At 38.0% G+C, this 26,531-nt stretch overlaps 1 protein-coding gene across 5 annotated transcripts in view; it reads right to left on the reverse strand.

The window, feature by feature from the left end:
- The window catches only part of Cntn5 (contactin 5), a 1,232,986-nt gene that overhangs the window by 345,248 nt on the left and 861,207 nt on the right, over nucleotides 1-26,531 (reverse strand). For all 5 annotated transcript variants that reach the window (XM_021171282.3, XM_029481828.2, XM_029481826.2 and 2 more), the window contains one exon: nucleotides 8,199-8,301. In XM_021171282.3, coding sequence (XP_021026941.1) covers nucleotides 8,199-8,301 — 103 coding nt within the window. The remainder of the gene's footprint in view (nucleotides 1-8,198; nucleotides 8,302-26,531) is intronic.

Below are 26,531 nucleotides of genomic sequence, written 5' to 3' on the forward strand. Positions count from 1 at the left end.
ATGAAAACACATCCCTGGTTTCTGCAGTTCTGAAGTAAGAAGCACTTCACAGAGGAATTTTGGACTCATATGTACTGTAGACCCAATAAATGACTCCTCTTCCTGGGTCTTCGGTCAGCCTAATGATTAGGTAATTCAGTTTAGTCTGAATGGCCAATATCACATCAGTACAATTCATTTCAAACTGCAACTGTTGTTGGTAACTGGCATTTCTAAACAAAAAGCATTAATATATCATCAGTCTGTAACTAAAGAAAAATTCATTTGGCAGTCACAGACTACGGGGTGCTTCAGGGGCACACTTGTCATCCGCACAGTGCAGAGGAGTGGGAGAGTAGCTATGTGAGATCATTTGGCTGAAGGCCAAGAACAATGAAATATAAATTACAGCAACATCTAACATTATTAATTAATAAGTAGTACCATTTTATTTGCAACAAACATACAAAAAGAAAGGAAGGAAGAAAAGTAAGGAGGAAGGAAGGAGGGCGAGAAGGAAGGAGGGAAGCTCCTAGCCCTGGTTTCCTAATGGGAATGTAATAGTGCAATGACTGTAAAACATGATTGTAAGCCCTCGTGGAAAAATAGACAGGAGCTAAAAGTGGCAGGAAATTAAACGTGTTTTTCTATCCCAGGTTTCAGATGAAATGTGTAGAAATGCCCTTCTTAGTAATTATCACACTAAGTGATTCAAGGCTGTTTGAGCACTGCTGATCTGATTGTTGTGTTAATGGCTGCATGAACAAGATAAGGAACATATAAAGTGGAAAAAAAAAAAAGGAGAGAGAGAGAGAGACCTTTCCCTATCACACTATTACCTGAGGCTGTTAGCTTGCAGGTTTGCCCTGGGAGATAAACTGTACTTCTTTGAGGCTATGGCATTTTTATTACAGAGCAACCTCAAGTTTGCCCTTCTTCATGGGGACAGCTAAGCACTACTGACCACATCTTACCGCTTTGTTGGTGGCTATTTGACATATCTAGTTATCTTCTTTTGGGCTACAAAAGGTCACATGGTGAGATAAAAGCTGCCAGGAAGCCTTTGCTAATGTAAATTGTGTGTGAAGTTTTTCAGGGCTTGGACATGTCGCCTGCATCTAAAAGTATTTGTTTGACCAAATCAGAAGGAATTCTATGGTTCTGCTATGAAAGATCAGCCCTATTTCTCACCCTTGAATTCAATACAGTCAGCACATTCAGTATGCGTCGGAGTGAAGAGCACTCCAGGCTTTCAAAAAGCCAGCAGTTTAAGACGACAGACTCGGCTGTCCCAGTGGGGCTGGTGAGAATGTGACATAGATGTGGTCATATATAAGTTCTGAAGGTGAGAGACTGGCTGTAAAGAAAAGCGTGGGGGATATAATGAAGAAGTGACATTTGATTTTCGCTTTGAAGTCAGAGTGGAAATGGTGATGGTAGGATATTTCAGACTGCGGAGACAGTGCTATAGGGCTTCAGGTATGAACAGGTACGGAATAGAAGTGTTGATTAAGGGAAGGCTTTGAGAGTGTGAAGTGGAAATAGTGCCACTGTCTAAGTTCTCATGTCTTTCCAATTGTCTTTTACAAAGTGGGGATCTAGACTGTGTACACTAGTTGTGTGCAGGAACAGAGAGGCACTGATTTTGTTTGTTCCTCTTGGGCCCCTATTGGCTGCTGCTGGGCTTGCTGGCACTAACTTTGTTCCTTGTGGGCCTCTGTAGACGCTAGTAGGCTTGAGGGTGGTGACTCTCTTCCTCCTTGATTCCCCTATGCTGCTGGTAGGTTTCAGATGGCTGTAACTAACTCCTCAACATGACATCTTGTCCACATCAGCGAAGAAACATTATTTGAGTTTTACAATCATGCAAGACAAATGTCCGCAAGACTTACCTGAGCCGTTTTACAGATACCTCCATCCTAACAGGGCATTCATTACATATTACTACATATAAAATGCAGTCTCAATGAATCGAGATTTGTTTTGACTCATGAACTCAATGCTGTAGAGTCCTGAGTTCTGGGGTTACTGCCATGCCTAGCTGAGATACAAATTTTAATATTTTTAATACACTTATTAACTCCCCATATTCTAAAATTCAAATTACCACTCTCTGGTTACCAACTGGAGTAGGCTTGAAGACTCACAATTGAAAATATCAATAACTTTTACATTTCTAACACTGTTGGAAAGAGTCTCTAAAGGGAAATATTAATTGGGGCTCAAAGGCAGTCTTCTGTCCCTGTATCTACCACTGCCTTTCAAGATTTCTGTGTCCAGTGTTTAAGAGCAGGCATAGGCCTTGCCAGAGAGAACTCTGGTGGCCTAATGGCTGAGCAAGAAAAGCATCTTGCTCTTTATTTTACTTCTGTATATGCCATCAAACAGCTGACTTTTTTTTCTAAGAATGTATTGCACAGAGTTAGCTAAATCATCCTGCTTGACTCTGTGTTATTAAACTTTTAAGGCTGTGGTTCTCAACCTGTGGGTTGTAAACCCTCTGGGAACTGAACAACCCTTTTGCAGGAGTTGCATATCAGATTTTTACTTTATCATTCATAACTGTGGCAAAATTACAAAATAGAAAAAAACAAAAATAATTTTATGTTTGGGGCCACCACAACATGGGGTTGCATTAAAGGTTTGCAGCATTAGGGAGGTTAAGGACCACTGTTTTAATGTCTTGTCCAAATGGTGAGAGGGGCTAGGAAGCAGCCAGCACTGTTTGAAGCAGGACTTTAAACAGTCAGGACTGTTTAAAGTTTTCATTTTCAAATCTTGCCTGACCATTTCTCCTTTTAGTGAACATTACAACTAAATCATTAGAAGACAAATGGACATTATTAAATTCTTAGAGCAGTATAGGGGAATGTCTTGAACCATCTCTCCCCGTAGGCCATTTTCTCCATAACAACTCATTTTGTCAAGAGTTTCTGCATTACACCCAATCTGATCCTTTCAGTTTAATGCTATAGAGCTGGAGTTTCACTCCCTCTGTATCTTGTTGAGACTGGAGAACAGCTTGAGAGCAATCTCTTGATAATAGCTTTCCATATGCCTAAAACCTCCTTTTTGTTCCCGAGTAATTAATCCCTCTCAGTTTTTTACACCTTGCTATATTTCCCCAGCCATTACACTGCTCCAGTTCCCCAGGGAGCATCCTGAAGCACTTCCCATTTTTCTCGGAAATACCTTTTGTGGAATTGACCATCACGAAATAGAGTCTGTCACAGCTACTTTATAAGTTCTGGGCTTGATATTTTGTAGTTCCATTTTAAAAGCAATTTCTAGGACTGGGCTAGTATATACCAGTCTGCCTTTCCATAGAAGTCTGTAGAAAAACGAGGTGAAGTTTTATTTGTTTTGTTTTTTGTTTTGTTGTTTTTTGTTTTGTTTTTTATTTTTGTTTTGTTTTTGTTCTTTTTTTTTTTTTGCCATGTTTAGATTTCAGTAGCATTTCCTTTGAAAAAAATCTTTCAGTTGGTAGGAATCTAATCTTTTCTTACCTTCAAGTTAAGTAAACTTTGGTGAAATTAAAGATAGTAGTTTCACGCACTATATACATTTGTTTTCCTCTAAGTTCCTTTAACAACACAGAAAATTATAAACAGATATTTTAAAATTATTTGTGTGCTATAACTCATTAATCATATACTCTATAAAGACAGAACTTCTTGAAGGCAGACAACTAACATGCAAAGATGCTTTTGAAGAAGAATAAACCACAGTCTGTGAGCTAGGGGATGAATGCTTACAGGCTTAATGTAGGTTCTTTAACAAGCACACAGTTTTGAGTTTAGCCCATCAGATGTTCATGTCATCCTCATTAGTCAGGAAAGTTCAAGTGAATAAAATATGCCATTGGTTAGTCTCAGTTTTAACCAACGGAGAATAGTGTTCCTAGCAATAAAGGTTGACGATGGTGGGGTTATCTTGGTCAAAACATACATATCATGCCTGCTGCTGGAGTCAAGGAGGTGTGATATCAGAATCACATGAACAATTGGAGACAGAATGGTATCTCAGTGGGAACAGGATTGTGCAAATCATGGAATTAAGTGAAATAGCTTATTATGTGGTTGGCACTAAAAGTCTTCAGACCTGCATTTAGTTCTTAAGTCCTTTCCAGGCTCTTATTCTACTTGTGTGTATAAGATGAAATAGCCAGATCTTAGATTTTTATCTCCTGTTTGTAAATGGGTTAACAACATTCTTTGACGCATGAACTACATGTAGATGGTATTTGAGTCAGTTTGCCAAAATATGAAAATAATGATTTCTGATAGAAAATCCAGACTGCCCCCAATAACATCTAGAAATGCTGAAAACTGTTAATAATAGTAGTTTATATTTCTGGTCTTCCACTGTTTAACTCCCAATGCATCATTGCAACAAATCTCTGCCTGTCTCCCCACACACCGCCTCCATCTGTCCCTTTCCTTTTATCTTTTGTATATGATAAATGTTTCTTATAGTTATACCCAATCTTCTCACATATGATAAAACATGAACACAATTCATTTTAGAGTGAAAAGTAAATGTTTGAATACACAAAGTGAGTATAAAGATCTGCTGTGAAGCATTGAGCTTGTAAGTAACAACTATAATGTTGAACACTCACACTTGTTATCAGACTGGATCTCAGGATAAACACTCTCATCTAATCAAAAAGACATAGAGAAGCAGTAATTCTAAAACAATGTGAAAATGAAGAGGCAGGAATAGGTGCAAAACGGTGAAGACCAGAAAAAGATTCTACATCTCTACAAACAAAGATGCTCAGATAGCCTCGGATGGAAGTACAGAACACACACACACACACACACATACACACACAAGTACATTGTAAGGTATTATGCAAATATATTATTTATTAAGTATTTGATACAAGTATGTTATAGGTAATAAATTCCACCATTAGAAATATCCCGAGTTCTGCCCACCTGGCGGATGCTGGAGGAGGCACCAATAATGAGCAAATGAGGAATAGAGTTACAAGCCCTGCTCTCATAAGGCTTCTGGCCTCGACATGGACACTGAGCTGACTCCTGTCTGCTTTCCCTGCCTGCCAGTATCTTTCCCCTAACCTTTCTCTGATGTATACAACCAACATCTGCTTTTCAAGATAACTTACTAGAGGACTTCTAGTTGGCTTCATGGAAGCCAGCAGAGGAGATAAGAAATGATCAGAAATAAAAATCAATATGCCAGTTCCCTGGAGTTTCCTGCATCCATATTCTTGTCCAGGCCAGAGCAACTGTCTCTGCTCTGCCTAGCCTCTAATTCACTCCCATCTCCAGCTTTTCCTGCTTCCTGTGTTGTGAGCTGTCTCTTCTCTTGCAGGTGATATGGGTCCTCGCTGCTGCTGATTTATTCAAGTCCCTTTGCTATGCCCTTTTGCTTCCACTTATGACATTTACAGATCTTCAACTTGACCACTCCTGAGTTTTTTAAACCATATGAGTTGTAATCTGTTTTTCTCTAGATTCCTGACTGATCAAGACTCATAGCTAAGTACCAACATATCAGTGTAAATAATTCAAAGTTCCATTAAGAATATTGTAGGAGAAAATGTATATAATGTTTGAATACAGATATTTAAGTGTAAGTCTCTTTAAGGGAGCACTGAGTGGTGACTGATGTGGAAGGAACAAAGAATGTATCTGGTCTAGGAAAGAAGAAATCTAAAGGCCAAGAGACCATGTGACAAAATGGAGTTGTGAAAACACCATTCTGGAATCCAGACAAGGATGATCCATGAGGGACACCTGGTTAAAGCACATATGCACATGCAGTGAGATGTATAGTCTGCCCTCTCTTAGGTCCTGAGTAAATGTAACAGAGAGTGACATTCTAGAGAAAAGGCCCACTAGGGGCTGAGCATCAGGAAAGTGGTCAGTAGTTTCTGTGAGCTGTGATGAACTGCTCTGACAGTTAATTGAAAATGTAGTGTTCATGTTGGGAGAGACCACCTACTTCTTGTGATGCTAGGGAGGGATTCAAACAGGTCAAAATGTCTCTTCCATTCATTTCCTTTCCATGTGGTGGCAGGTGACTTTTAAGTACTGGCATATTTCCTTATATTGTTTTCCCTGTCCATCACCATAATTCATAGAAAGAGTATCAAGCACACACGTGTGTGTGTGTGTGTGTGTTGTGTCTTCCTCATTAAGGTAGTATGTCTTTTATTAAACCTTCTTTTAAATTTATTTATTTTGTTGAGTGGAAACAAACAAACAAAAAAAACCTTGGGATAATAGAGAAAATAAAGATTCAACAATATAAATGACTTGAACTGTTGGGTGCCACCCAGAACTCTAAGCACCAATTCGCTAAGCATATTCTAAGCTTCCCCCATCAAATACATCTAACTTATTAAATAACCTGCCTCAGGAGAGACTCTGTGTTGGTTTTTCTCTATAAATTGAGTTTTCTAATCTGTTTTACAATAAAACCCCTTTCTGTTTTTGGTGTTAGCACAGTTTTTGGCATTTAAGAATTATTTAACTGCAGGACATACAAAAGCCTTTGAAATCCCATTGGAATATATTATTTTTCCATTTATCAAGATTAAGAGTCTGATTTTGGATGCTCCCAGGCAAATGGTAGGAACAGCAGAGTTTAACGGTATCATCCAGTCTCGTGCACTTAACTAATGTTTTTGGCTTTGGAAGAATTATTTGGGCTCCTGATCAGATATCCCCCAACACAAGCATTTTTATTCCTTAAATTGTATGTCTATTTGTGGAATAATTTTATTAACAATTGGGCTGCATAGATTTTATTTTGTTTTCTACCTACCATGATCTCCAACGTGAGTGGAAGTGCACAGACATGTTATCACAATCTGTCTTAGAATTACAACACATGGTGCTGATGATGGTTCTCCTAAACCTCTAGCTGAATCTCTAATATTTATTAGTAATTTCCTCCCTCTATGGGCTGATCCACTGTTATTCAGAAATCCACACATTTCTGAAACATGTTTATCTCCGTATAACACTGTGGGTGTTAGTTTAGCACTACTGAGGCTAAATGATTAGGAACTCCGATAGAGATGCACTCATACAAATTATAATTATAGATCTTGAAAGGACCCTAAGGTCTTCTCATTCTAAAAATTACAACACTGTATGTGAAACAAGTCCTAACACTATAATCAGAACTCCACTCCTGCTACATATGCTAAGACCCCACACTATATCCATAATTAACAAGGAATACACAGTGAGAGTTTAATCACTCAGAAACAGTGTCACTCAGACCAGCCAGCATGACAATGTGTTCTCAATCCGCTTTCATTTGGAGAACATTGTAGATTGTATACATTAATAGTTTTGTTCTAACACCGCTCTTTTTAGGAGACAGCGAAATATTCAGTTGGATTCCTCTAATTACTCTTATGGTAGACGTCTCAGGGTATGCACACATATGTGGGCATTTGATTGCATATGAGCATGTATGTATGTGTGTGCTTGTAGGTATCAGAAGACAGAATCAGGTGGCTTCTCAAGCACTATTTGATTTGTAACAAGATAGCCTCTCATTTTTCTGAAGTTTGCCAAGTAGTCCTGACAAATTGGTTATAGCAACCCAAAGCATCCACTTGTCTGTCTCCTGGACACTACATTACAAGAACAGACAATATGCCTGATTTCATTACATGGATTCTGATGACCACACTCTCCTTCTTACTCTTACACAGCAAGCACCTCTTAGCACCTTCAAACTCTTGTTTTTCTTTGTAGATCTAGGATTGCACGAGTCCTATATATATTAGGTAAGCATTCTACTACTGCACTGTGCCTCTTATAGACTTTTAAGCCCCTATGGTCTTCACGCTTTCAATGGCCACATCCTGCACATGAGTAGATATGGTACTTTGTCCTTTTCCTCACTTTCATGTGTCTGCTGAAGGAACCATGAAGAGAGTGCTAGGGTTTTCAGGATCAGTAGATAGAGTGATGTAAAGGTCTCCTGCATTAAGACAAGTTTGCTTTAAGCTAAAACAACAAATTCCCAAGCATCACTGTGAATAGAAATAACTGAGCAATCAAGAGGCCTGGCACCTTGAAAATTCTCAGCTTCTCTTCTTCTAAAAGTACTGTAGTCACCACAGGACTTCTAGGAAAGTGAAGCCTAGCAAAATAAGTGATCCAAATAGCTGAGTCATATTTTAATAAATGATTGTGTCTAATTATGGACTAATATGTACTTACTTGCCAAGTGCAAAGCATTCCATCTTCACAGTTGTTCCCTTAGCAGCTGTGACAGTGAAAGGAAAATGGACCTCAATTTTTGGCTCATATTCTCCCATCACACCTGGGAAATAAAGAATAGGCATCTTTAAGTATAAAATGAATGTTATAGTTTCTTTCCAGTTTTGGAGATATTACATGAAAAATCACTCTGGTTTGGTAGTTAGTGTGTGTTGGATGACTGAAGAATTTTTGATATGTTGAAATAAAGAGCACACTTAGGGTCACTCATCATGGTGAAATACTAACCTTCCCATAAGAATGAGGTTGTTTATTTTTCAAATCATTAATCAATATGGAGAGTTTAGATACTTATTTTTAAATATTATTATTTAATGATGTATATGTGTATGTGCATGTACATGTATATGTATGTGTATGCATATGTGTATGTGTCCCGGTAAGTGCATGTATGTTTGGATGCTCATGGAGACCGGAAGAGGATATTGGATTCCCTCATATAAGTGTTCTAAGATGCTATTAGCTGTTTAACACAGGTGTCCACATCTAAACTTGTCCTCTCTGTCTAAGAGCATCAATTACTCTTAACCACTGAGCCCCAGTTACTATATATACAGTGCATAAATACAAAAATTTCCCATGATAAATAATTGTTTTTAGTGAGAATATGTTATAAATTTATTTTGGCATGTAAATTAATATTTATTTAATAATACACATGTATTCTTGTTTTTCAATTAAAATGTATTTTTATTTATGTGTAATAAATATGCAAGTATGCATATGTAGTAAGTATGCAAGTGTGTGTATGCAGGTGCTCAAAAAGGCCAGAAGTGGATGTTGGAGCCCCTAGAGCTGAAGGGTCAGGCAGTCACAACTTGTCCAACACAGGTGCTGAGAACTGAACTCAGGTCCTTTGGAAGAACAGCCAGCATTGTTAACCACTAAACCATTTTTCCTATTCTATTAACTTTTAGTTTTTTTTTTTTTTAAAGATTTATTTATTTATTATATGTAAGTACACTGTAGCTGTCTTCAGACACTCCAGAAGAGGGCGCCAGATCTCCTTACGGATGGTTGTGAGCCACCATGTGGTTGCTGGGATTTGAACTCTGGACCTTCGGAAGAGCAGTCGGGTGCTCTTACCCACTGAGCCATCTCACCAGCCCTAACTTTTAGTTTTAACTATCTATAATATTCAAAGTATTTTCTAAGAATTTTGGAAGAATTCTAATCTATAAAAATTAATTAGTCATGTACTTTGCTCTCAGGCATTCAATAAAGTTATTTTTAAAGAGAAAGCTATGCTAAAATCAAATAAATGGGAAAAACTATACATCAAAGTGAAAGGAAGTGACAAGTTCCATGAATGAGGTATATCCTAAATATTATGTGCACTGAAGTATTTCAGCATATGGGAAAAGGGGAGGAAGCTTAAAACCATTTGGAAAGCAAGATAGAGAAGAACCATCTGGGATGAAGACATATATTTTCCTGGTTTGTGAATGTGTGGAGGAAAGTAATGGTAAGCTCTGCAAATACAAGAATCCAAGAACTGAGAGCATCCTTTGATCTGTGGAGAAAATATTCACTAGAAGTTGAATCCACAGAGTCGGATGCACACACTAGAGTTTGAGCAGAGTCAGTCCTGTCAACTACACAATCTCCATATTTTTGGACATAACAAAGTCCCCAATTTTAACAGTAATCTAAAGCAGAGGAAGGACAAGTGAACATGCAATACAGAGAAAGAAACAAACCGAGGGAGACCCAACATACGATGCAGCAATAAGGGAGGGGTCAGACCATCAGGAACATGGTTTCCCGGTTGGGTGCATGAAAATAAAAGAAGGCAGAACTGCAAGCTGAAAGCTTTCAACATGACTTGCATGCTTGAAGCCCTGGGACTGGCATCCACACAACATACATGAATGTAGAGAAATTTATAAGTATTAACTCTGAAACATAGGACACACAGAAATTAGTTTTTGAGTACACAGTTCACATAATAAATGAAGACAGAAATAGGAAGCCCCAAGTGTGAGCATTTAGAGGTAGCAGTGGATGGCATAAGATTGCTTGTGATTTTTCTCAATTAAAGGTCAGAGTGCGAGCTGTGGCCTGGTGGGTTCTGGGATTGCTGGCATCAGTTGGCCTTGGAGCTAGTTTTCTCTTTAACAAAATGTTTAGGATCTATGTGTAAAGCACCAGAGGAAACTTTGCAGTTGCAGTCAAACTCTTGCAAGGAGCTGAGTGTGTGTTTAAAGGTGTTTGTGTCTATACATGTGTATGCTTGTAGGCTTTTATATGTATGACTCTGCATGTATTTTTTTTGTATTTGTCTAATATGGGGGTGGGGGGAGGAAAGACTAGGATAGTTTTAACATGACATAAGAGATAGAGATACAGCACACAGCGAAGTTATCCCAGGGAAGGTAAATTTATTTTTGTTGTGATGAGGCATTGAAGACAAAACTCAGAGGAAAAATACGTACAATATTAGCAAATAAGTATTGAACAGTTTAAGATTATCCTGTCATCTTTGTATTAAAGTTTGCAAATCAGTTACAGCAGAGAAATCACCTATGCCACTGTCATAACAGTGTCTGCAGACAGTCAGCCCATGCCTTCCCAGAGCCAAGTGACCTGGCTGAACAACTTCTAATCTCCTAAACTGAGGGATTGGGCAGTGCACACTGAGTCTTCGGAACAGCATGTTAGAAGAGTGCTCACACAATGGTGGGAAACAACACATTAGAGGAGTGCTCACACAATGGTGTCAACACTGGTGATTAAGTGCCCCACCCCACCCCCTCCTCTCTCCCTCGGAGTGCTCTGTTAAGAAAGTCCTTCCTTCCCTCATTCCCAAAATTTCTTTCTTTTATATCCTCCTCACACTCTTTTATCCATTCCAGTGGGATCTGGTTTACAGTCTGCTGAGCATATCCAGTGATGTAAAGTTATCTCCAATGGCTTGTTTGTAAACGTGGTATCTGGACTTAAAGGCATCTTCATTTCTACCTTTGCTCAAATGGCGTAATCTTCAAAGTTAGTATCTTAAAATTAGATTCTTCAGTTTCCTTTCTATTAATTTGATTATTCTTTTGTATTTCATTTATCCTGATGCAGATTTAATCTAAAGCTTTTCATTCCCTTTGAGTTCTGGGAGTTCTTAAGTGTCATAAATATTGTAAAAAAGTGGTAGAAATCAATCTCAACTCAGAAATATTTCTATGTAATTACTTCTGGAAAATTCTCTAAAGAAGTATTAAAAGAAAAGTATCTAAATCTCAAGTAATTTATTTTGTTTTCCTTTTTTCTTAGCATAAATAAATATTCACCTTTGGACACAATTTTATATTAACACAGCATATTCATTTTACTAAAACAGCTAAGATAAAACTATATATTAAAACAAAAAGAAAAGGGTGAATAGGAGAATTTAAATTAGAATATCTGGTCTGCGCTGGATGGTAAGGGAAAGTGCTGGCTCACTTTAGTTCTATTCTTAAAGCAATCATTCTGGGCACACAAGAAAGCACATCATTTATGTTTATGCCATGCTCTTTGACAGTTGATTAAGTTCAGCAATTAATTTCTACTTTATATTTCACAGGGTAAAACTGACAGACCCTTTATTGTGTAGTACAGATGTGGTTTTAATGTGTCTGTTCACGTATAGCTTAAATACTAAACTTTTATGTTGAACAGGATTTGATGCAGAAAGGAGAAAGGCTTAAGAGACACTGCATTGAAGATTGAAGTGTGTGGACTGCTTTTTTCAGCAAGGTGCCTTTCGATTTCCTGATAACCCCTGGTACTGGCTAACTATTGCCTAAGAGGCCTGTTGTATGCCTTGGTGCCTTTGCCCACACACCTGTCTCTCCTAGTTCACTTGACAGCTCAACTTTAGAATTACATGCCATTAACACAACCTCAAATTGCCCCAGTTCCTAGTAAATGGATGCCCACCAGCTGAGAGTCCATTACTCTCCATCAGAGTCTTTATGGTTGTTGATTTCTTTCTTTATTGTGATTGCTTATGGAAAGCCGGGGCACATTTTCCTAAGTTGATTGCAGTTCAGACCTTATTACTGGACAGAAAGCTGATGGCATCAGAAACATTTGCACAACTTATTAAAATTTTAGAATACAGGGTCCAACTCTACTTAGGGAAGAAGAACTTGAAGGGCTGGTAAGAGATTTCTCTGGGTACTTTGATGCACATCCATAGGACTAGCGTGCAGAAGACTAACATTCATGCATGAGTCCCCAGGTACTGCAAGCATCAGTGACTTACCTTGGTACTAGGGCTGTACAGAATTGTGTTATTACCAGAGGTGGGCTTTGTGTGATTTTCCATGGACTTGTTTCTAGTTGGTTATGCTATGCAATAGCAGTGTTACCTATCTCAGTAGACTTTTCTGGCACTTACAATAATATTCATGTCTAGGATACTGGAGTCAATGTCTAGTAAACTTTGGCTGAGATGTGAAGATTTGGAAAATCTTTTTCTTATGTGTGTATTTGCAGTTTTGTTTACAACATATTTGTGACCATATTCAGTATGCTTTTGTTTTTCAAGAATAACAGATATTTTCTCAGGATTCTTTCTGAAAACCAACAGGTCTATGACTCTGATAGAATGATTTCGAGTTCAGGCACCATATTTCTATACAGTTTCAGCCTTCTGGTTAGAGGTATAACTTACTATGGATACCTGACTCAAGTTTGGTCAGTCTGATTAGCCTATTGTCTTATTCATCATAGTAGGTAATTGTAGGACGGGTAGCTATGGTTAAGATTTTTAACTAGAGATAGAATAGAATCTAAGGTTTGGGTCTTTTTTGGTACCTGACGTTCATTGAACCTTCACTCCATGGAAGAAATCATTCTGCTATTGAGGCAAACTAACACAGTCTGGATGGAATTAATTAAATGTGTGCACAGAGGGAAACAGAAGTGATTACTGGTAGCATGTTTCACATTTCTATTCAAGGTCTAGTCGCCAGTTCTCTCCACCAAACCTATTTCTCACTGAATAGGAAAGCTTTACTGACTTCAGTTTTGTGTTTTCATTTCACCAACAAGAACTGACCATTGTATTACATGCAAGACAACTGGTGGTGGCCCAATCCAAGGTCAAGCTCTTCTTGGTAAGACTCTGAAGTCACCATATTTAAGACACTGTCCTAGACAAAGTACAAGAAGGGGGTTATAAAAACCTGTTAAAGCAAGATATTAGGTTTATCCTATTGTAAAGCATTTTGCATTTTAGTAGATAAGTTCTAATGCAATAGGAAGCTCAAGCTATACATACACTATTATAACCGAGGAAGTGGGCAGCTAGCAAAGCTTAGGAAGACTACAGTGGGAGATAAGAGAAGGGAGAGATGCTGAACAGACAAATAGGAAGAATATTTCCATTGGGTTGAGACAGTTATCTTGGAGTTAGGAGATATGGGTGGTGGAATTTTAATGATGATGATGTAGAAAATATAATTTTAATAAACTCATAGATGCTAGAGCATCTCTTTGGCTTGTCGTGGGTGTTTAACTTTATTACAAAGGCTATGCAGGTGCTATGAGGAAAATTTCAAAAAAATTGGTATCAGGGGATGAATAATATTTAGTAGTATACTTTTTCATTTCTCTACAATGATGCTAGTAATGGCTCTATAAATTTATGTGAGTACTTTTAGAAACAGTGTTTCAATAACCAATAGTTATTTGGTTTCATTTAGTGGTAAGAAGTATTATTGGTTAGTTTTAATTGTAATTTGACATAGCCAGAATCATCTGGGAGAGAGTCTCACTAGATGATAGCATATATTTGGTTGGCCTATGGAAATCATCATAATAGAATTAATTAATTCAGAAAGTTACATTTCACTGCAAGTGGTTCCATTCCTTAGGCAGGGATTCTGAATTATATAAGAGTAGAGAAATCAGATTGAGCACAAACAAGCAAGTAAGCATGCACTTGACTACCGATGTTAGAGTTTGTTCTTTCCAACCACGAATTAACTAGAGACTATTTTTTTCCTTAGAACTTTTATGTCTCCTGGCATAAGTTCTTATTATAAGGAGAAGGGAAATGTCCTATGCCCATGATGAACTTATTGAATATAACATACAAGTTAATCACATACTGCCATATCCATGTCATTCAATGAAGAATGAACAACACAATGGTAGAAAGAGAAATGCGTGTGAGTCCAGGCCTGCCTAAGTCATAAAGAATCTGTGTGTCCAGAGTCAGGAACAGAAAGGCAGGAGTGCTGGGTAAGACATCTGGCCACAAGAAAAGCTAGAGAACTAAGCTGCACTGCACAGCTGCAGAAGAAATAGCAGAGACAATAGAAACATCTGTGGTGGTGACTCCTGGAACTACATGGACTCAGCTGCCTTCCACCACAGACCCAAAGTCATGCCATGTCCCAGACTCTGTCTGTGGCCTCTAAAATAAGTCTCTTGAACATCTATTCTTGGTCTGTACATAGAACACTGTTTTCAATCATTTTATTTCTTTCTATTTTTCAGTTTTTAATCTTTCAATAAATCATTCCTACAAGAAAACGTTCGTACTCAGAGCTATCTTCAAAACCATACAGCAACCTGCAATGCCAAAAGCCTTTCACTAATTTGGAGGAGTTGCTCTGGCAGCGTAGTTAACCAGTTGCGTGAGATACAATATTAGGAGGGGATGTGCCAAATAGTGTGCTTTTTTTTTTTTTCAACTACTGTTGAAAGTTTATTTTTACTCCCTTCTGCATGGGTTGTTTTCTCAAGGCAGGCTGTTGAGAATGTCAACTTTCTTACTGTTAATATTTAAATATAAGATCTTTTGTATACTATATTCTGATTTGTTCAGGGAACATCTCACCATGTTGTAAAGCTTAGGTAACTCCCTCAGCATTGCTGAACTATTTAATGAGACACAGGACTCAAACTGACAGTTCTATTAGGCCTGAAGCCACTTCCTCTCTTGTTCCTATGTTGTTCTCCAAGAAGAGTTCTTGTTTGTAAAGCAGAATGCATTATTTGATTTTCCCCAGTTTTGTATACAATCATGTTCTTCAAATTCTACTATATCAGAAATTCATTCCCAAGTTACAATTCAATGCTACCTTTAGCCTTTTTTTCTAACCTGTCTCCATTCCTTTACAATACCCACAGATTCACAGAACAACCCTCTACACAGGGTCCCAGTGATTGCACTAGGCTGGAAGGTGATCTTTCCTGCCCACTATTCTGCTCACTTCAGATTTCCTCTTAGTCCTGCTGCAGCTTGTCTTCTGGATTCCTTCCACCGACTCCACCCATATTCCTTCAGGGTTCTTCCCTTGGTGAAGACCCACTGCTCCCCTAACTCTTTCTCATCACCCCCTTCAGTCTTCACTTATAGGCCATTGCTATTCCTCTGTAGTCCCTGCTGATGTTCAGAAACACTTTCTAGCCAGGACCCCGTGGCTACCACATGTGGCTAGGATTCAGAACCAAATAAGGGAATACTCATTCAACAGAGGATGCCAGATATCTTCCCCAAGTAACATCTAAAATCATAACTCTAGCACCTGGATCCCAGCACAAACGTGTAACCACGAATAGATAAGATGATAAGCATCCTCCAGAAGCGATAGAACTTACTCCAGTGGTTCTCTACCTTCCTAATTCTGTGACCCTTTAATACAGTTCCTCATATTGTAATGAGTTATTTTATTGCTACTACATAACTATAATTTTCTACTGTTATGAGTTATAATGTAGATATCAGATATGAAGGATATATAATATGCAAGCCCATTAAAAGGTTATTTAGTCCCCAAAGGTGTTGGGATCCACAGGTTGAGAACAACTGCCATATTGTACTAGGCCTACACAAACATTTGCCTTTATGACTTGCCACCAGGACATACATAAATACGACGTTAACACAATAGATTTGGGTGTTAAATAAGAAGCCTTGTTTGGTTACAGGACCTTCCTTGGAAACTCCCGCTCTGGTCCTTTTGGCTTGGTGGTGATTCACAGGTCTCACATTGAGTCCTGTGCCCAATTCTCCACTTTCTAATATGATTTTCCAACCCTGTGCTCCTGTTTTGGTTACTCTTTCTACCATGTAAACTATTCCATTAAGCTTTCAAAATCAGACAAAAGTTGTATCTACTGCGCTGGAGATCAAATTTCATTCTCCTCGGTTTTCAGAACAGGCAGGTCAAGCAATTACTTTACTACCTATCTCATTTAATGATGTTTATATGCCTATTTTCCTGGTTACTTTGTCTTTTCTAAAAGTAAGACAATAATATTTAATTTTCTTTCTACCTGAAATCCTTGAATATACATATATTAAGTTCTCTTTGCTTATATGTCACTCCATGTACCCTTGTGTAGATCATAGTCCATAGCTTTCTGCTACTGAATATTTAATTTTATTTTTTAATTAAAAATTTTGGTCACTGATGATTTGTTTTGAGAAGAAGTTTTTTTCACTTTGATAGTGTTTCTTGGTTTTATACACATCTATATTTTTATTCCCAAGGGCATAATGTAGTTCCTGCCTTCACTGCCCTTGTCTCAGTTGCTGGTGTGATTGGCACCTGCTGTCTGCTGCCTCCTCTTCCCAGTCCATTCTATACTATGAGCCCACATCAGTCTTTGGAATAGTACTTTCCACATTTCTTTTCTTTTCTTGAAAAGTCAGTGATGTCTTATGGGTTTACTGATGAAATTAGTAAGTAAGCCCTTCAACTTTAGTTTTCATGTGAACACCATAAGTCCAACTGTCAGTCTGTCTCTCCTGATTCATTTATTTGTTGTATTGATATGCCAACCTATCTACTCAAATATCATCAGCAAGGCTGGGACTGTTAGTTCTACTATTAGCTCCAGAGTACTCACCCCACAACAATGCTCCATCCCCCAAGCCATCTCAGAATCTATGACTTGCATGTTTCTTTCTTACCTCGCAAAAGAATCGAACAATTGAAAGATAATTATCTTTTTTTTTCATTGTTTGTTTTTTTGTTTTTTGAGACAGGGTTTCTCTGTGTAGCCATGGCTGACCTGGAACTCACTCTGTAGACCAGGCTAGCCTCGAACTCAGAATTCTACCTGCCTCTGCCTCCCAAGTGCTGGGATTAAATGCGTGCACCACCAAGCACAGCATAAATTATCAAATATAACTATAACAAGAAACAATAGCAGCTAGGACCTGATATTTATTAGACTTTAAAATACAGAATCTGGGTGTCTGAGTAGATAATGTCATCAATAAAACCCTTGTATTACTAGCATGAGAAATTGAACTTGGGCCCAAGAAACCACATAAGATCGGTGACATGGTGGTCTATGCATGTATTCCAGCACCATGAAAGAACGCCAGGTAGATCCTTGGGGCTGGCCAGCTGGCCTAGCCTGTTTGACAGGATTCAGCACAATGATGGATTCTCACAAATAGATGGCAGATCCTGAAGATCAACACCAAAAGCTATTCTCTCGATACACATACATCCTTAATCCCTCACACACACACACACACACACACACACACACACACATTTGTTTTATGTAGAAAAATGTGTGTTCTGTTTACTGCCAACCAAGTGATAATGGAATGGGGGGTAGGAGTATGGCACAAAAATGGGGGTAATGAGACAAGGAGTAATAGAGAAGGGGCTCAAGGGATGTGTGTTTCCCTTCCATACAAGGCCCGGGTTCTGTTAAGTACCAAGCTGGCTTCAGAAGAGCATCATGTTGTAGGGGTAGGTGCTATGTGTATTGACTGCCAATATACTTTAGCTTTGAAAATTAACTTCACAAATCTAAAAAGCTTCTGTTTACTTAAGCTCTACACTATCCTATCCCAGTTTTGCAAATCTGTTTTCTTTATAGGCTTAAGTTGGCTTAGTAAAATCAAGGTTTAACAATGTAAGGGATTCAATGACAAATTCAAATATAATCTAGAGAGCCCTTATTTCTTACATTTTTTTAAATTGTTGGTATTTGGCTTCATGAATGATTTTTGAAGGATATAAGCAACATCTTCCTTATTTGTAAGTTTGCTTTTTCCTAAGACTTCTGAAGTTACAGAAGTAAATTGAAATCTACAATATAATCACAAGACTTCTGTGACATTTGAGGCCATGTACCAATCATTGTGGTATAGCAAATGGTGACATAATAATGGAAATAGCACTGACATCTCATGAGGCTTCTGTTTCATGCTAAATCCTTTGGATACACCCGCTAGGCATCATAACCTTACTGAAGGGCTCTGTATTTTCTCATCTTTATCTCTGAGGAAATTAACTCAAAGAAGTTGAAAATTTTCCTGAAGAAAGCAGGTGATTATTAAACATTCAAGTCAGATTTAAGTGTCTTTCACAGACATGAGACTAGCCTCTGATGAAATTAGCATCAGACAAATAAAGCATGGAAGGAGGTTTTATTGTTTTCTTTGCTTTTGTTTTCATTTTGCATATTCCATTTTTCTTTTTGCACTTTCTTCCTAGGCCTTTGCACATGCTTTTACCTCCTACTGGAATGCTGCTTAAATCAGGGCAATCAACAAACTCCTTGTCTTACTTCCTCCCCCCCTCTTTACACTCCAGCCTACTTGTGCAAAGTTTCTGAGAGCCCAGAAGAGCTCAGATCTTGCCTCCCTATATACACACCATAGAATTCCTGGCAATATTAACCCTTTACACATTTTGCAACATGGCTTCCTTTATCTATACCAACATTTTTGTTTGTTTTCTCTCTGCCCACAGCCAGTTGAGGGTTTGTTAGTATGCTATTATTGGGGTTGCTTCATGAAATAAAAGATGACAGATAATAAATTCTTTGTGCTTATAATTATTAGTTTTACATCAATTTCATATAGAGAATTGCAAGAATCAAAATGCCAACATTTAAAGAGAATCAGAAACATGGCTTCCAATGACAAATGAAGTGGGATAGGAACACAGTGAAAGTTTCTCTCAATCCATACAGCATACATCATTAAATAGTGCCCTGCTAGAACATCTCCTCTGTTCATCTTTACACATCTACATTTCTTCCAGTATCACTTGGAGAGTGTCTCAGTAAGACTTTCGACAAACTAATCACAATCACTCTCAAGTGAAAATTATTGATCTCTGATTCTCTTGAAGGATTCTCTTCTGTAAAATCAAAAGGCTTATTTGCTGAATTGACTATTTACTCAGTGAACTTTTAGCATGAGTGCTGCATTATGTCACAGGCAGGGAAAGATTTGTAGACATCAGTACTCTCAAATTCTACTAAGATAGCCCGAGGGCCCATTTCAGAGTTTACAATCTCTAAATTATGCTATTTTTCCCTTGCTATTTTCTTTTCTTTAATTCTGAATTTCAGATTCTTTGAAAGCTTTTTGAGATTATATCTTCATTTAAACAGAAGCAAACTGAGAAGGGCCTGAGGCAGTGGCCGGGGAGGGGGAGGGCAGCTCTTTATAAAACATACACCAGTCACCCATCTGTACAATCCATACTACAGGTTTTTGATCATCATTTTGGGAACTGCCAAATATCTCTTCATGTCAACACTCATTATTTATTAAACCAGGGAGTGATGAAAATACTCATTAAGAATCTGTATATCTTTCATTTTCTTTTTCCTTCATACTTAATTTTAAGTGCTACATTTTACAAGCAAGCCTACATGTGAAGAAGAAGCATGTCATGATATTAAGTAGACCGTGCTAATTATAAAGGAAATTAGATGATGTATTCTCTTGATAGATATTCTGACAGATAATTAACACACTGCAGAGAGGCAACTTCATGTTCTCTAAAGATGAATCATGCCATTCTCAAGGATCAGGATGACCCCGATTTCCTTATGTGGATTATTTCTTATTACTTTGTCTTATTTTACAGGTTGCATAGATTCATGTTTTCTTGCTAAAGTTAGAAGAATAGACTTGTAGCCGGTATTCCACGGCAATTAAGAAGAAGTACATACTGAGTGTCTTAGCCAGAATCTTTGGGAAGTACATCCTGCATATCTCGTGCCAGGTGAACAGGGGAGATGTTTCAGTAGGTAAAATGCTTGTTGCCAAAATATGAAACTCTGAGTTCAGCACTTTCTTTTTATAATGCCAGTATGGTGCAGTGGTGAGGGACACATGGGTATCTTGAGACCTTGCTATCTAGCTGGCCCACCAAACAGGTTCAGTGGGAAATAATATTTCAAAAAATAAGTAAGATGGAGAGTGGTAGAGAAAGATGCAAGATTAGCCCTTGGCCTCTACAGGTTTATCTGTGAATTTCTGCACTTATCATACGCTCACAACTACACACATCTGCATATATATGAACCACCAAAAATACAGAAAAATGGATCCCAGGGATTAACATAGAAATGAATCTGACATGCAGGTATGAAACTGCTCTCAGGAAGGGAAGATGATGAAATAGATAAAGCAGAAGACTTAGGACACAGTCTTTATACCAGATTTGTCACTTATTGTGGATAGGTCTGGCTCTTGCTGACAGTTGACCATAAAAACAAAGAGTAAAATGACACTGTAGTGAGACAAGAACGGATAAAAGTACCCTCTACCCACCATAATTGCAGACTATAAAAATTATGTGCATTGTGTATTTGTGTGTATCTGTGTGTGGTGTATGTTTTCTTGAGTGTTTGTGTAAGTGCATAGTAGTGTGTTATATATGTGTGTATCTCTGTGTAGGCAGGTATGTATTATGTATGTGCAGTATATGCATATTTGTGTGTGTGAGTGTATATATGTGTGTGTATGAGTATTTGTATATGAGTATGTTTGTGTGTCTGTGTATGTGAATGTGTGAGTTTGTTTGTGTGTGTGTGTGTGTAGATGTATAGCATTCACAACGTTCTTTGATTGTCTTGGGGAAAATGTTCTGTATATAAAGTGCTCATCTTAAACCTGTACTGACCTGCATTTGATCCCCAGAACCTACATAAAGTACCGGTGTGGGAATTCAACTGATCCCAGTGCCATGGAGGCAGAGTCAGGAGGATGGCTGGGGCTGTGAGGCAGTTGGCCTAGCTGAATGGTGCCTTCAGGTCTTCAACTTGAAAGGTTTCAACTCAAAGATCAGGATAGAAATCTACTGAAGAGCAGTCTCTGAAGTTAATGTCTGGCCTCACAGGAACATGTATGATAATGGCATACCTCCATCCCTCTTACATGCAATAACACACATGAGAATGTCATGCATACACCTCTCCTACATATAACAACACACATAAAAATGACATGCACTTACCTCTCCCATATACAGTAATAGACATGAGAATGGCACCCATCTACCTCTCTAACATACAATTACACACATGAGAATGGCATGCATCTATCTCTCCTACATACAATACCACACATGAGTGGCATGTATCCACCTCTCCTACATACAACAACACACATAAGAATGGCACCTATCCACCATGTACAAAATGTCAGCCACAGAAGATGTGTGAAACCTTCAGTGTCAGAAGGATTTAGTCAGTCTCCAGCCTTCCATTTTCCTGACTGATTTTTGTCTACACTACACCTGACAAAGGCTATGAAACAGAAAGATAAATCAATGAGTTTTAAAACAAACTGAATAATTGCAGAATATATTGGCCTAAGTCAGTTACCACCCAGATTGTATATTTTGAAGACTACAATACTCATTTTCATATATGAAAATTTCATATTTAAAAAATATTTCATATTTTTTAAAGAAAATTAGTTTTTTTCATTCTGTAGTATATAAACCATCTATATATATAAGTATATAAGTATATAAACCATCTAATCATGGTAAACTATGGGGCAAACTATCCTAAATATTACAGATTGTTTTCTGGAAGTACATTTAAAATGTTCAGTATCCAAGAACCGATTTTGAGCACAAAATAAAATTCTATTGTTTTTTTTGGATGGAGGAAACCTTAAAATGTACTACATAAATTATTCGATTTTACGCAAATTAACTGGAATGAATTGTAAGAGTTAATTCTGAGGAAGAAAATCATTGGAGGCAATGATTTGAAGTGATTTGGTTTAAGGTTATTTTTAAATATCTCACTAGGTGTTCAGGGAAGAGTCTGGCACATGGTTAGCAAGACAGACTAAGGCAAGGTTAACAAATTAAAGTGAAAAATCAGCAATTTGTTCATAGAAAGACTACCCAAACAAAGGGACAAGTTGAGTTGCCCTATGCAGTGGTTCAATTATGAGGACAGCCTCCCCCCCCTGCCGCCCCAGAACAAAATCAGGGTATAGGGTGTGCTTCAAGGTGCATTTAATGATGCTTCAAATTCTTCTTTTTATTAGATATTTTCTTCATTTATATTTCAAATGTTAGCCTGAAAGTGCCCTACACCCTCCCCCTGCCCTGCTTCCCAACCCACCCACTCCTGCTTACTGGCCATGGCATTCCCTGTACTGGGGCATATAATCTTCTCAAGACCAAGGGCCTTTCCTCCCAATGATGACCATCAACTAGGCCATTTTCTGCTACATATGTAACTAGAGACATGAGCTCTAGGGGTACTAATTAGTTCATATAGGGTTGCAGACCCCTTCAGCTCCTTTGGTACTTTCTCTAGCTCCTACATTGGGGGCCCTATGTTCCATCTTATAGATGACTGTGAGCACCCACCTCTGTATTTGCCAGGCACTGGCATAGCCTCACAAGTACAGCTATATCAGGGTCCCTTCAGCAAAATCTTGCTGGCATATGCAATAGCGACTGGGTTTGGTGGCTGTTTATGGGATGGATACCCCGGTGGGGCAGTCTCTGGATGGTCCTTTCTTCTGTCTTAGCTCCAAACACTGTCTCTGTAACTCCCTCCATGGGTATTTTGTTCCCCTTCCAAGGAGGAATGAAGTATCCACACTTTGGTCTTTCTTCTTGAGTTTCTTGTGTTTTGCAAATTGTATCTTGGGTATTCTAAGTTTCTGGGCTAGTATCCACTTATCAGTGAGTGCATTTCATGTGAGTTCTTTTGTGATTGAGTTACATCACTCAGGATGATATCCTCCAGATCCATCCATTTGCCCAAGAATTCCATAAATTTATTGCTTTTAATAGCTGAGTAGTACTCCATTGTGTAAATGTACCAAAATTTCTGTATTCACTCCTCTGTTGAGGGACATCTGGGTTCTTTCCAGCTTTGGGCTATTATGAATAAGGCTGATACGAACATAGTGGATCATGTGTCCTTATTAAAAGTTGGAACATTGTCTGGGTGTATGCCCAGGAGAGGTATTGTTGGATCTTCCAGAAGTACTATGTCCAATTTTCTGAGGAACTGCCAGACTGATTTCCAGAGTGGTTGTGCCAGCTTGCAATCCCACCAACAATGGAGGAGTGTTCCTCTTTCACCACATCCTCTCCAGCATCTGCTGTCACCTGAATTTTTCATCTTAGCCATTCTGACTGGTGTGAGGTGGAATCTCAGGGTTGTTTTGATTTGCATTTCTCTGATGATTAAGGATGTTGAACATTTTTTTCAGGTGCTTCTCAGACATTTGGTATTCCTCCATTTAGAATTCTTTTCTTTAGCTCTGTACCCCATTTTTAATGGGGTTATTTGATTTTCTGGAGTCCAGGTTCTTGAGTTCTTTATGTATATTGGATATTCGTCTCCTATGTGATTTAGGATTGGTAAAGATCCTTTTCCCAATCTGTTGCTTTGCAATTTTATAAAGTCCCATTTGTTGATTCTCAATCTTACAACACAAGCCATTGCTGTCCAGTTCAGGAATTTTCCCCCTGTGCCCATATCTTTGAGACTCTCCCCCACTTTCTCCACTATAAGTTTCAGTGTCTCTGGTTTTATGTTGAGTTCCTTAAGCCACTTAGACTTGAGCTTTGTACAAGAAGAAATAAAGGATCAATTCGCAATCTTCTAAATGATAACTGCCAGTTGTGTGAGCACCATTTGTTGAAAATGCTGTAATTTTTTCCACTGGATAATTTTAGCTCCTTTGTCAAAGATCAAGTGACCATAGGTGTGTGGGTTCCTTTCTGGGTCTTCAATTCTATTCCATTGATCTATCTGCATGTCGCTGTACCAGTACTATGCAGAGTTGTTGTTGTTGTTGTTGTTTTATCACAATTGATCTGTAGTACAGCTTGAGGTCAGGCATAGTGATTTCAAACCCGACAGGCTTTTTTTTGTTGTTGTTGAGAATAGGTTTTGTTATCCTAGGATTTTTGTTATTTTAGATGAAAATGCAAATTGTCCTTTCACAATCAGTGAAGAATTCAATTGGAATTTTGATGGGGATTGCATTGAATCTGTAGATTGCTTTGGCAAGGTAGCCATTTTTACTATATTAATCCTGCCAATCTATGAGCATCGGAGATCTTTCTATCTGAGATCTTCAATTTCTTTCTTTAGAGTCTTGAAGTTCTTATCATGCAGATCTTTCACTTCCTTAGAGTCACACCAAGGTATTTTATATTATTTGTGACTATTATGAAGGGTGGTTTTCCCCAAATTTCTTTCTCTGGATGTTTATCCTTTGTGCAGAGAAAGGCCACTGATTTGTTTGAGTTAATTTTATACCCAGCTACTGCACTAAAGCTGTTTATCAGGTTTAGGATTTCTCAGGTGGAATTTTTAGGATCACTTATATATACTATCATATCATCTGCAAGTAGTGATATTTTGACTTCTTCCTTTCCAATTTGTACCCCCTAAGTCTCCTTTTGTTGTCTAAATGCTCTGGCTAGGATTTCAAGTACTATATTGAATAGGTAGGGAAAAAGTGGGCAGACTTGTCTAGTCCCTGATTTTAGTTGGATTGCTTCATATTTCTCTCCATTTAGTTTGATGTTGGCTACTGGTTTGCTGTATATGGTTTTATTATGTTTAGGTAGGGGCCTTGAATTACTTATCTTTCTAAGATTTTTATCATGAATGGGTGTTGGATTTTGTCAAATGCTTTCTCAGCATCTAAATAGATGATCATGTGGTTTTTGTCTTTGAGTTGGTTCATATAGTGGATTATGTTGATGGATTTCCATATATTTAACCATCCCTGCATCCCTGGAATGAAGCCTACTTGATCATGATGGATGATGGCTTTGATGCATTCTTGGGTTCTGTCTGCAAGAATTTTATTGAGTATACTTGCATCGATATTCACAAGGGAAATTGGTCTGAAGTTCTCTTTCTTTTTTGGTCTTTATGTACTTTATCAGAGTAATTGTGGCTTCACAGAATGAATTGGATAGAGTACTTTCTGTTTCTATTTTGTGGAATAGTTTGAGGAGTATTGGATTTGGTCTTCTTTGAAGGTCTGATAGAACTCTGCACTAAACCCAGCTCATCCTGTGCTTATTTTGGTTGGGAGATAATTAATGACTGCTTCTGTTTCTTTAGGGTAATGGGACTGTTTAGGTCATTAATCTGATCCTGATTTAACTTTAGTACCTGGTATCTTTCTAGGAAATTGTCCATTTCATCCAGGTTTTCCAGTTTTGTTGAGTATAGCCTTTTGTAGTAGGATCTGGTGAAGTTTTGAATTTTCTCATGTTCAGTTGTTATGTCTCCTTTTTCATTTCGGATTTTGTTAATCAGCATAATGTCCCTTTGCCCTCTTGTTAGTCTGGCTAGGGGTTTATCTATCTTGTTGGTTTTCTCAAAGAACCAGCTCCTCGATTGGTTGATTCTTTGTATAGTTCTTTTTGTTTCTACTTGGTTGATTTCAGCCCTAAGTTTGATTATTTCTGCTTCTATTCCTTTTGGGTAAATTTGCTTTCTTTTATTCTAGTGCTTTTAGGTGTGCTGTCAAGCTGCTAGTGTGTGCTCTCTCTAGTTTCTTTTTGGAGGCACTCAGATCTATGAGTTTTCCTCTTAGGGATGCTTTCATTGTGTCCCATAAGTTTGGGTATGTTGTGCCTTCATTTTCATTAAACTCTAAAAAGTCTTTAATTTTTTTCTTTATTTCTTTCTTGACCAAGTTATCATTGAGTAGTGTTGTTCAGCTTCCACATGAATGTTGGTTTTCCATTATTTACGTTGTTATTGAAAATCAACCTTAGTCCATGGTGATCTGATAGGATGCATGGAATAGTTTCAATATTTTTGTATCTGTTGAGGCCTGTTTTGTGACCAATTATATGGTCAGTTTTGTAGAAGGTACCGTGAGGTGCTGAGAAGAAGATATATCCTTTTGTTTTAGGATAAAATGTTCTGTAGATATCTGTTATAACCATTTGTTTCATAACTTCTGTTAGTTTCATTGTATCTCTGTTTATTTTCTGTTTCCTGGATCTGTCCTTTGATGAGAGTGGGTGTTGAAATCTCTCATTATTATTG

This window comes from Mus caroli, unplaced genomic scaffold (assembly GCF_978045245.1).
Source record: "Mus caroli unplaced genomic scaffold, Mus_caroli_1 scaffold_11, whole genome shotgun sequence".
NCBI lineage: Eukaryota > Metazoa > Chordata > Mammalia > Rodentia > Muridae > Mus > Mus caroli.